This window comes from Gavialis gangeticus, unplaced genomic scaffold, assembly GCF_001723915.1.
Source record: "Gavialis gangeticus isolate Ggan-Ray unplaced genomic scaffold, GavGan_comp1, whole genome shotgun sequence".
Lineage (NCBI taxonomy): Eukaryota > Metazoa > Chordata > Crocodylia > Gavialidae > Gavialis > Gavialis gangeticus.
The window spans coordinates 8751332-8764285 of NW_017729005.1; the positions used below are offsets into that span (position 1 = coordinate 8751332).

The following is a 12954-nucleotide window of genomic DNA, read 5'->3' on the forward strand; positions in this document are numbered from 1 at the left end:
TGAAAGCCCGAGACAGGGCTGGCGCGTAGGCTCAACAGAGGGAGCCAAGGGCGCGAGAGGCGCGGGAGCAGGCGCCGAGGGAGCCAAGGGCACGAGAGGCGCGGGAAGCGTGTGGCATAAAGACCCCGAGAAAGGTCAAGGGGCCAGGCACGGCTGCGTGCCACCTGAGCCCCGGCACCGGTGAAAGCCCGAGACAGGGCTGGCGCGTAGGCTCAACAGAGGGAGCCAAGGGCGCGAGAGGCGCGGGAGCAGGCGCCGAGGGAGCCAAGGGCACGAGAGGCGCGGGAAGCGTGTGGCATAAAGACCCCGAGAAAGGTCAAGGGGCCAGGCACGGCTGCGTGCCACCTGAGCCCCAGGTACAGTTTTGGCACGGGACAGGCCCCGTGAGGGGCAAGAGCGCCAGAGGCGCAGAGACAGGCCCCAGCAAGGGGAAGAGCGCAGGAAGCGCGTGGCATAGGCCCAGGGGGGGCCAGCCTGCAAGAGTAAAGCCCAGGAGGGGCTAGTATAAGATTGGAGACACTAAAAACGTCTGGAAGAGCTGCGAGGCTTGGGGCGTGCTAAAGGGGAGGTAGGAGGCATGCATAGCCCATAAGGCTGGGGAGCACCAAGTCACCCTGAGATCATAGGAGATCCTAGGCAGCCTCCCATATTAACTACTAAGATCAAAGATGTGGCAGGCGAGAATGAGAGGGTGCTGGATCTTCTAATTGGCACGGCAGGGGGCCTAGTGGGATCACGGCCGCCCATAGGCCCCACCCCGTGACAGCTGTGGTTGAGGCATATCTGACTTAGCTAGTACCCAGAAGGACTATAAATCTTGTAAGAAAACTTTTCATGGGTTTCCTAGCCTGATTTCAAGACCACAGAAGTTCAGATAACAATACAGGCTAAGAATAGATTGTCAAAAAGCCTGAAACTGAATCTATCCAGTCTTTGCAGTTTAGTTTAAGCTGCATAGATTGAACCAATAAAGAAGTGAACAGACATTCACTTTTGATTCTGGAATTGCAGCCACATGCCTGCAGTGGCCCAAGCCAGAAACCGGGGGACACTAGAGAATACCTCCCTGGTTGGCTGGAGCAGACAGCTTGGGTCAAAGCTAGCCTATTTACCCTGCAATGGGAGCTTTGCCAGGGAGGTGCAAAGCATCCTGGGATGCTGGGAGACTATGAGTTAACTGAATCTGGAGGGGTTCTGTGACAGAAGTTCAATAAACCGATTTAACCTAAGGCACTTAAGTCTGATACTGCATCCATCCAGGTTTATCTTAAACTGGTTTTGGCCATTTTTAAAGCACTTTATGTGCACTGAACTTCTGTTATGTTACAGATTTGAACCGTTTTCTGATCACTTATACTGGTTTATGTATATTTTTGTCCATAGCCATATGAGTAATTGTCATTGTCCTGTTAGTCTTCTACATTTTGGATAATCATTTAAAATAGCTCTTCGAGGGCAGATTCTGTTACCTACCCATGTTGAGTAATACTTGCCTCCTCTGTTTTCAGAGCAGCTATTTGTAGAGTAAAGGAGCACCTTAACAAATGCAAGTAGAATCTGGCCTTCAGTCCTCCGTAACTACTGATTACCTCTAAAGATTTGATGATATAATACATTTGTCTGCCTTTTATTCATGAAATAGAAGTATTTGATGCTGTTCCTAATCAGTAGCTACTTCGTGCATTCAGCTGTGTGTGCCTCAGAAATACTTTAATACTAGAGCTGTAGCTCCTGATCTACTAGAACAGATTGCTATAATGCATAACTTCTTGGCCAATCATGTATTGCAATGAAGATTAGCCACAATTTAACTGCACAGATTCTTTTTAGATCACTTTCTCCCTAGATTTAGGTAGCCTATTCTGTAAGGCAGAGGAATTTAAATTTTTGTGTCTTGGGGTTTTTTGGGTGTTTTTTTTTTTTGTAGTTATCTTAGTGGGGATGGATGGAGCTCTGACTAAAGCCTTCTAGAAACCGTTTTTGTACTGGTCTGTGAAAATGTATAGCTGAATTAATATCAGTATAACTTTTCATAAAATATGATAATTTATATTTACCATAAAGTCTAAAACTAAAGACTCTGGAAGGTTTTGGCACTGCTCAGCTTCAGTATAACAAAGTAAATTGCTTTTCAGTAAAGTAGAGTTACCGTTCATCCCTCTGGATATAAAACCTGTTTCTCCCTCCTTTTTTTTATAGTACTTGCTATTCAATACAAATTCCAGGCTCTGGGCCAAACTCATCTCTGGTGGAGCTCCACTAAGTTCAGTGAGGTTACCCTAGAGATTAATTTGGCACTACTTATTTAGGACATGATCCTGGGAAGCTTTGGGTGAGCTCAGCTCCCATTGATGTCAGCACCCCCTAGAATTGGCTCCTTATACTGAATTCACTGAAGATACTTGGAAAGTCTCATGTTCCTGGCTGTGGGTAGGACAGTAGTTAGCTGTGAAACTAATAAATGAATGTACACACATTCACAAATATGAGATTTTTGTTTCCTTTTTCATCTGTTATTTGAAAACCACAAATGTAACACTCAAGCCAAAAGCAAGAAGTGAGAATTTTAAAGCTAAGGATTTGCTCTTTATGTTACATCAGTATATTCCATTAAATGTGTCTTAAAAAAATGAGGCGTTACTGAATTTAACTTACAGATACAAATGAGTACATTTATCAGATAAAAAGAAGAGACTTAAAAGTTTTAGAACCAGATTTTCCATAGGTGTAAATTGTCTTCCTTAATGAAATTGGGGAAGCTGAATGGATTTTTATACCAGTAGAGGATCTGACCCTTTATTTCCAAATGGAAATTTTATTTCCTTTTATACACATTCCTTTTGTGTTCCCTTTGTTTAGGGGTTGCTATGTGTTGCTATGCTGATCACGTAATGATCATTCTGTTTCTAACTGTTCCTCACAACAGGGAAATATAGGGGCATATTAGAACCTGACCCATCTTCGCTAGGTATGTGGAGCTATATTTTCTGCACAGAACTCACTTAAGTTGCAAGCATTAACTGAAGTCAGATTTTGGTCCAATACATGCTGCTGAGATTAGTGAGACAAATATTATTTTAATCCTTTTGGGATGGATTTTAAATAATTTGGGAGATGCGAGTGACTAATTCTGATGGCAGGTTAGAAGGTGGGTCACAGAACCCCTTCCATGCAACAAAATAATCAGTGGCTTGAGTTGGGTTGGGAATTGTGCATTGAGGAAGAAGAGAAGTTTGTCTTCTTCATCTCTCTTTCTCTCCCTCCCCCCCTCTCTCTGTTTATCCTTAATGACTATCTGGCCATTCCTCTTTGAGCTTGAAGGGTTTGTATCACAATATTTACCAGTGTCAGATATTTGTAATATGTGAGCAGGCGGATCTAGTGTTTTAAACCATGCCAGATTTCTGTCAATAGAGTCTTGAAGATAGAAAAACTGAGGCAGATGCATTAATGTTCTGTCCCAGACTGAAGTGAGAGTTGGCACTTAGAACTGCTTACCAAAGAAGCCTAAAAGATTTTTTTTCCCTCTTGAGGCCTTTTGGCTGTAACGTTAAAGAGAATCCAGTTTTTTCTTACCACTTTAAATGAAAAGAAAAGATTTGCAAGAATTGGGGACATTAAAATATAATTTTACTATTGCTTGTCTTTTAAAAAATGAATTACAAAACTATTGACACTTTCCTTTCACTTTTTTGTGTAGATGAAGCCTTAATAATTAGCTTTTAAATAAAGTTTCTGATATAATTCTAAGGCTTTCCTCAAAAAAGGAACCAATTAAAAAAATAGGGCGTCTCTGCCTCCCTTCACTTCTGTTATGTTATCCTCAGTATACAATATGCTTTTTTGTCAGTCTTTCAACAATTCAGGCACAGGATTGTATGGCTAAATCTTTGTACTTGTACCCTGTGGCTATATATACACCGTACTTACACACAGCTAAGATGAGGTTTTTTTCCCCTCCCATTTAACAGGACTTTGATCCTGAGCCTGGGGTCAGATTTGGAGCCAGTCACTGCCCCGCACTGTTGCCTGCCCCCTACAGCCTCTGATCTCTCCGCCTTTGTTCCCACCCTCTCCCACCTTACTTTCCACTTGCAACTGTGGCTCCAGCTGGGGCTCTGCTCTGGCTGGAGGTAGGGAACACAGAGTATATGGTGCCTCTGGCACCAGCCCAGCCACACAGCAGTGACAGCAGCTCAAGCCTGGCTGCAGGACCAGGGCTGAAGCTGCCATTGACACAACAGCTGCTCTGTGGTTGGACTGGGTCTGAAAGCAGCACATGCTCCATGCCCCTTGGTCCCAGGCCAGAGAAGGTCCCAGCAATAGCTGGGGAGCTACAAGGGGAAAGTAAGTGGTGGGAGGGCAGGCAGCAGGAGGGACAGTGGAAGTGGGTGGGGAGGGGCAAATAGTGGTGGGGACAGGTGCAGGCACTGTGGGGAAGGGCAGGTGTGAGGGGCCACAGGCATAGGAGGGCAGGTGGCAGGACGGTAAGTGGCATGGAGGGGCAAGCAGGAACTGCAGGTAAGGGTAGGCATCAGGGTGCTGGTGTCAGGGGGGAAAGGTGGGAGGCATGCAGGTGAGGTGAGACAGAGGGTATGAGTACTGCAGGGCAGGTGTAAGTTGTGTAGAGGTGGGAGTCAAGGGAGCAAGTGGTGGAGGGGGACAGGCAGCAAGGGGCAGGAGTCAGGCCACTTGACTCCTTTGCCACCTGCCCACCACCACCTACCCTCTGCCACTGTTTGTCCTGCTGCAGCAGCTGGGGGGAACAAATTTTAGATGACCCTCCAAAAAGTAGATTCTAGACATGGAAAATCATAACAAATTTATCTCTGGTTTCCATGTCTAGTAGCTAATTGTTTGGGAGTTGTCTTAAATTCAGAGTCATCTTGCTTTTAGGTAAATACGGTATTGTACATGGTTGTGCAAGTGCATCTAGTGAATTACTTGCATACAACTTCTGTAGCTTTATGTACAGATACAGTGAGCTTTATGTACAGTTGCAGTGATGAGTTGTGCAAGTTAGAGGTGCACGGTTGTGTATCAACACAAATGTGAATTTGGCCCCTAAACTGTATCTATTAAATGCACAACTACTGTATGCTGCGTCTCTCATACCATTTCAAAATTCAGTGCCTCTGCTTTGCATTGTTTTTAATTATAGTGCAGTAGAGGGATGCCAAGGAACAGGTAAATATTTCTCCATCCACTGGTTATCTGAATGTGTATATTCTGTTTGTCCTTCTTTTACTGCAAAGCATCCATTGTAGATCCTTTTGATATCTATCCTCAGACCAGACTCCTACACCAACACGATTCCTGAAGAACTGTGAGGAAGTGGGCCTCTTCAATGAGATTGACTGTTCCTTAGAGCACGAGTTTAGAAAGGCACAAGAGGAAGAGAACAATAAAAGGGTATGTTTTAGTGCACTGGACTCTTCCCTCACCTAACTCCTCTGAGTGTGTGTGGATGCTGTGTGAAAACAAATCTAGCTTCATTACCTGATAGTAACCATTTTAGTTGGAAACTAGATGGCACTATAGATTGTGACATGTTTTCTAATGATGGAAATCATGGATAAAAACATCTAATTAGTTAAATTTCCTGAAGCACAATGTTCAGCTTCTGATTCTGGATCTACACTTGTAAGTAAACTGTTACGCAAACTGCACACCTCTGGAGGGACTGTCTTGGTAAATTCTGTCTTGTACAGATAGGATTTAAAAACTGATTCCATTTACTTGCTGTGAAATGTTTTAGAGGGTGCAGAGAAGAACCAGCACAAAGAGTTTTGATTTGTTTTCTGCTCTTGCCAAGTTGTGGCTTTACTGAATCTCTAGACTTAATCAGTATCCCTGCTAACTTGATTTAATTGTGTTGGTTGTGTTTTTAATAAAATATATGAACTAAAGGGAAAAATAGAACTTAGAGATTAGAAAAAAGCCACTGTGTATGAGTTCATGTATACCATTTTCATTTTCTCTCCAATTGCTCTGCATATCCACAGAGAGAGACTGGGGCATCTAACTTACTTAGAGTCATAGAGAAGTTGGACTGGAAGGGACCTCCAGAGGTCATCTAATCCAACCCCCTGCCTGAGGGAAAATCATCCCTATACAAACCATCCTATAAAACCCATAATCTAAACTCTGCATAAGGCAACTGTCAACCCTGACACAACACAGACCTAATACTCTAGCCTGCCACAGGTAAATCAGGGGAACCACAGCAGCCAATGTCCTGCTTCTATTAAATATTCTCAGTATATGTTCAAGAGACCCAGGGTAGAGGGTCATGGCCCCCACTACAGAGGAAGGCAAAACCTCCCACAGCCTGTACCAATCTGACCATGGCATAAAAATCCTTCCTGACCCAAAATACGGTAATCAGTTTGACCCTGAGCAGATGGGCAAAACACTATAGCCAGGAACCTCTGTCTTTGGTAACAGCAGGAGCATTGGCAGACTCTAGTCAAAGTCCCTAGCTTTGGCTGCAGCCAACAGTCAATGCCTCTGAGGGAAGCATAAAAACACCCTGAAATATAAAGCAGAAAGTAGGGGTGGGCAGCAACCAGAAAAGCCCAGAAGCATAGCAAATATCCATAGTAGAACATAGGCATAGCTACACCTAGATCATTCTTGACCAGTGGCTAGCCAGCCTCTTGAACACCTCCAGCAATGGGTGTCCACAGCTTCCCTAGGCAGTCTATTCTACTGCCTCACTATTCTAACAGTGAAGAAGTGAAGAAGACTTGGAAGGAGTTAAATGTACTTACATGCTCTAAAACAGTGGTGCTCAACCTTTTTGGCTGGTGAGCCGGGCAGACAGTGCCCAGGTGCTTCGTGGGCTGGATCCGGCTGGTGGTCCTGATCCAGCATGGAGCGGTTCCCTATCCAGCTGCACAGAAGGGGGCAGGGGGCAGGGGCCATCCTGGCCCCAACCTGGCCCCATGGTGGGGAGGGAAGGAGCATGGCCCAGCCCATAACTGGGTCTGCGGGGGAGGCAATATGGCCCAGTCCCAACCCAGCCTTACAGGGGAAAGGCGGCTTGACCCAGCCCTGCAGAAGGGAAAAATTAGGGGGCATGGCCCAACTGCAGGGATGAGGGGAGCGGGCATGACCTGGCCCCAACTGGCTGTACAGGCTTGGGGTTTGGGAATTTGGCAGTGGGAGATAGTGGCTCTGTTTATTGCCACAGGTCCCCTGTCTGCAAATTTCCTGATCTGTGGGGAGTCCTGCAGGCCAGATACGTATGGCTGTGAATTTGGGCTGCATTTGGCCTGAGCACGCCTCAAAAACATCATTCTAGCACATTGGCTGTCATAAACAAAACTGCAACAACTTATAAGTAATTATCACAGAGTTCAATATAGTTAAGAGACAAATAAGGGTGATCAATGAATTTCCAAAGCTTTCCAAATCCCAACAATATACCTTTTGGTTGCTTGCCTAACCTGACCCATGCAAGGCTTCCATTCCCTCCTTTCTATTGTGGAGTGACCCATTGACTCTGCTTCCCCTGTAAAACCTTCAAATAACTTGTCAGTTACTTCAATTGGCCCAAATTCCCTATAGCCCTCTTGTTGCCTCTTAAACTGTCACTCCCTGAATTGGCTCCACTACTTCTGAAGATCTTATTCCAGGGCCTACGTATTCTGATGATAACCTGTATCTGTTTAACTTGGGTCTTAGGTGAGGCCTGAGGCTAAAGTGAGAGGAAGTTGTAGAGAAAGCAGCACCCCTGTCTGCTGCTAAAGCCAGCAGGAGCTTGCCTACATCTGTCTACCTTGAGTAAGAAGCATTTTGTTGTAATGTCTCTTTCTCTTTGGCTGTGGTTAATGAATGCTCTGCATTCTGGTTCAATCTCCTTTTACCACTGTATGGTGTAAGTCATTTTGCTGGGTCTTGGCTGCAGCTGAACTCAAATTCCATGGACCCTCAGTCTCTGCCTGCTGAAGTGCACAAGTGGAACTTGTGAATTCCTAAGTTAGCAACATTCAGAAAGATCTCTGAGGTCCTAAAATATTTGTATGTGGAAAGAGCTAGGCTGATTCTTGGAAAGGAGATGTGGCTTACTGCTAGGTTGCCAACTAGGAGATGAGATGTATTGAAAGATCATAGGACAGGAGTCCAGAGGTTATTTGAGAATAGCTTGAAGGACACTACAGCTTGATGCTGTTGAATTTTGGAGGGTCACTGTTATGCTGAAGGATGGAAGGGAACATTCAAAATATGAAGGAGCTGAGTTGCAGTCATAGGATGGTAAATCACTATAGCCTGCTATAAAGGATGAATGTTCTGAAACAGCTGTGAAACGAGAGTAAACGTGTCTAATTTTATGGTTAGTGCTGTATCTACTTGAGAGGGGAGAACTGTTACATTTATTAAATTAGGACATTTTTATATCTTAATATTTTTACACACATTCTCAGTGCAATAGGTGATTCCTGTGCAGTACCTGCTATTTATTTTGCAGGGATGACAGGAAAGCAGTAATCTCATGATCTTGGGTCCTTTACAGCTTACCACAAATGATACAGTATGATGTTGCAGAGTGAGTTTCAGCTCAGAAAAGATAGTTGCACAGTCTGAGTAAAATCTAGACTAGGGCATCATGTTACCTGACAATTACCAGTTGTTTAAGGACCTCTAAAGGTCTTATTCTTTCTTCCTTGTACTACCCACTGAAGCTGCCCTAGGCTATCTCAAGGGAGCAAATTGAGTGGAGTTTTTTTCAAAAGAAAAGTCACAGAAGCAAGATAACCTGTAACATTTGTTCTTTGTTTCTAGTTAGTTTGCTACATATTCATTCTTATATTACCAATTTAGTGGATTTGTGGATGACACCAAGTTGGGTAGAGTTGCAGCCATTCTGGAGGGCAGGGGTAGGACCCAGAATGACCTGGATAGACTAGAAAAATAGTCCATAAATCAATTAAAAAAGGACAAGTGTAAAGTCCTGCACTTGGGACAGAATAACTGCATGCACAAATACAGACTGGGAAATGATTGGTTAGGCTGCAGTACTGCAGACGAGGACTTGGGGGTTACAGTAGACCATACACTGTATATAAGTCAACAGTGTACTTCTGCTTAAAAAAAATCCCAACAGCATACTGGGTTGTGTTAATAGGAATGCCACTTGCAAATCAAGGGAAATGATTCTTCCCCTCTATTCAGCACTGGTGAGGCCTCATCTCTAATACTGTGTCTAGTTTTGAGCTACACACTACAAGAAGGATGTGGATAGATTGGAAAGAGTCCAACACAGAGCAACAAAAATGATTAGGGCCCTGGGCAGCAACGTTTAAGAGGAAAGGCTGAAAGAACTAGGGTTATTTAGTCTAGAGAAGCAAAGACTGACAGAGGATTTAATAGCAGTCTTCAAATACCTGAAGTGTGATTACAGACAGGATGGAGATGGGCTTTTCTCTGTGGCCATAGGGGACAGAACTACAAGCATAGCCTCAAGCTACAGCTGGGGAAACTTGGACTGGAGGTTAGGAGGAACTTTTTGACTATGAGGGTAATCAAGCATTGCAGCAGGCATTGCATAGAGAAGCCCGGAATCACCATCCTTTTCAAGAGCAGGTTAGATGTACACTTCTTTGGGATAGTTTAATCAGGAATGATCCTGTCTTGAGCAGGCAGCTGGACTAGATGACCTCATGAGGTCCCTTCCAGTCCTGCTTTCCTATCATCCTATGAGCTGTAAAATATTAATTTGAAACTGGTCCCAGCAAGGCCATACACAAACACAGTAGACAAAGGATACACTAGAAAATTACGTGTGTTCCTAAGGTAGGGCTTCTAATAGTCTGGTTCTGAAGTAAGAATTTCTCTAATTTTTGCAGTGTTGGTAAATTGATTTAATGCTAGCAACACAGAGATGTTACTAATGACTGAGGAAAGGTCTCCAAAATATTTTCAGTCTGGTAGATTCCTCTTGCTACATTGGACTATGAAAGAAATGTATATTTTAGCCTAGTTTACATTATTGTGGCTAAAAGAGAACATACCTTGACACAAGCTCTGTAAAAAGACTTTTTTTCTTTGCAAGTCTCCTCATTTGAAAAACTACACCACTAGCCCAATAAACTATGTATTTTTTTAACACGTAACCATGTGACGTTCATAAGAATTTCTGTTATGTTTAAACTGTGCTGGCACTCCAAATTACCTGTGAAAGCCTGAATCCTGTAGCTTGTAAACATGACAAAAATTTCCCCTTGCGTGGCTTAATGGCATCACACATCACAATTTTGCCCAGGGGTGGGCAAAATGTGGCCTGCAGCCTGGATGCGGCTCGCCAGACCATTTTATCCAGCCCACAGGGCCCCTAAAAAATTTAGAAAATTAATATTTATTGACCCCCAGCTGCCTGCCATGTGGTCCTCGATGGCTTGCCAAAATGCAGTAAGCGGCCCTCTGCCTGAAATAATTGCCCACGCCTGTATTACATGTATGTGAGTTTTGGGGGGTTAAATGAGTTTGCATCACTGCAAACTAATCAACATGCCAATGTAGTTTAGTTTAAAACGTTGCAACTTGGAACATTGCAGCCATTAGTCACCTCACTCCCTGGCTGTGGGAAATGTGGGCAGGCTCCACAGAAAAAAAAGATTGGGCCCCTCACTGCTTCTGCCTTCCGCAGGTTCCTGTGGCTGGCAGGACACCTGGGGCTGCCCAGGAATGCACTGGCTTGCCCTTGGGCTAGTGCAGGGAGGTAGCAGGATGGTGGCTGAGTGTACTGGTGGCTGGAAAAGGTGGCAGGGACAGTGCATAGGCTGCAGGGCTACCTGGGAAGTGTGCTAGCTTCCCCAAGCTCACCCAGGCTTCCAGCATGCTATGTACCATCCCTCCCTCCATCTCTGGTCATCTGAACATCCAGCCACCCTCCTGCCACCTCTCCACACTGTCCCAGGGGCAAGCCAGCCCATTCCTGGGCAGCCCCAGACATCCTGCCAGCAGCAGGAGCCTGCTGAAGGCAGAAGCGGTGAGGGGCCTGATCGTTTTCTTCTGCAGAGCCTGCCATGGCCATGGCCTCTCACATGGCCAGTGGACAAACTGACAGATTAATGGCACAGATTAATGTCCCCCTGGCTGCAGAAGAGGCAGAAAAGCTCTGCCAAAAAAAAAAAAAAAAAGAAAGGATCAGGCCCCTCACCACTTCAATTTAGGGGGCATAGAATGCAGCCCTAAGGACTAAAACCCCATCACCTGTACAAGCGCCCCTAGTGTTAGTGTACTAACTCTCTGAAGAAGTCTTGTGGATAAATCACTGGATTGAGATTCATGTGATCTGAACTAATTTGCCAGAGACTTCTTGCCAAGTCACTTAATACTATATGGCTTAATTGCCATTTGTAATACGTGAATAATATCCCTTTCTTTTTCCCCACACTGCCTTTCCTGTCCATTTTTACTGTAAGTTGTTTATAACTTCTCCAATGATGTTGGCTAATACAGGGCAGCCTTCGATTTCATTTGGGCCTGTAGGCACTATTACAGTGCAAATAATAATAACTGAACCTCATGATGGAATATAAATGAAACCAGTTCTATTCCCTATGTACCCTTCCCATCAAATGGCAGCTAACCATTAGGGCTGTGTGAAGCTTTGTGTGGTGATTCGATTCGGAGAAGATGTGAATCAGGGGACCAGGTCTGAACTGGTTCAAAGCTCTCTGAAAAGATTTGGAGAGCTTTGACTTGGACAGTCCCTGGTGGCTGCAGCAGGGAGCTGCAGCTGGACTCAGAGCTGGTAAGTAGGCGCGGGGGAAAAAAATGAGAAAAACCCTGGGCCTTATTGCTCCTGCAGCAGCCTCGGGGCTTTGAGGGGTTTGTGGAAGACTGCCTCCATGTGGTGCAGGGCAGCGGGGATCTTTCCCCCCACTGGCAGGAACAGTGTGTGTGAGGGTATTTCTCTCTCTTTTTTTTTTTTTCCTTAAAGGGCCAGAGCCATGGTGGGCGGGGCAGCCATGGAAGGACTGGGGGAGCAGGGGTAGGTGTCAGGGGGCTTATGCAGAGCCCCCCATGCAGCAGGGGGCAGCAGGGATTGCCCCTGTGTCCAGCAGCCCCTGGTGAGCTGGGTCTTTTTTTTTTTTTTTTTCCAAGTGCCTGGAGCTGGGGTGGGTGGGGGATGGGCCTGGGTGACTTTGAGATTCGGCGTTTCGGCAGCAGCTGAATCTCTGAATCGGGTTCAGCCGAATTGATTCAGGACAGTGATTCAAGTCACCGAATCAAATCACTGTCCCCTGAATTGGCTGAATGCAAATCTGAAGCAACTACTAGCCACTTCACACAGGCCTACTAGCCATCCCTATTCAAGCAATGTCTAATCTCTTCGGATATGGTATAATGACATAACTATTTGAAAGAAATTGTTCTTAATTTAAGCATCCTTTATTTTAAAAGAAACAAAAACAAGTTAACTTCTGGAAATAAGGAAAAAATAAAAATAAAAATCTTTTGCTGCCTAAGCCAGGGATCCATCTATCTATGACCTGAGAGAGCAATTGACAGAGGCAAACTTTGCAACCCAAACCAACAAAGTAGGTAGCATTTGCAGATCAGATTATCATGTCAGCCTGCAAGCAATGCAATTTAGTTTATGCTGCCCTGAGCAGTTTGTATCCAAAGCATTTGTCATAGGTTATATTTGCAGCCACATGACCTTTGCTGCTACTGGATAGGGCCTGTTGGAAAATTTGTTCCCGAGCATTGAGCACGGGTTTGACTAAGTAAAGTCAAAGACGGGAAGGGGCTTTGTCTGTTTCCAGTCAGTTAACTGGAGTTACTTCGTTTAAATATCTCACCTGAATTATGTATATGACAGAAGAAAGCAAGAGCTGGGGATTATACACAGTGGGTAGGGATGGAAGTTACACATAAACCAGTTTAAGTGATCAGAAACTGGTTTAAACCTACAACAGAACTAAGAAGCTCAGGGCAGTT

General features: G+C 44.8%; 1 protein-coding gene across 2 annotated transcripts in view; it reads left to right on the forward strand.

Annotated features, from left to right (window-relative positions):
- The window catches only part of CREB5 (cAMP responsive element binding protein 5), a 427781-nt gene that overhangs the window by 85331 nt on the left and 329496 nt on the right, over positions 1-12954 (forward strand). Inside the window, exon 4 of one of the 2 annotated variants that reach the window (XM_019508640.1) lies at positions 5291-5412. The exons of the other annotated variant lie outside the window; for it this stretch is intronic. Coding sequence (XP_019364185.1) covers positions 5291-5412 — 122 coding nt within the window. The remainder of the gene's footprint in view (positions 1-5290; positions 5413-12954) is intronic. 2 annotated transcript variants of the gene reach the window in all.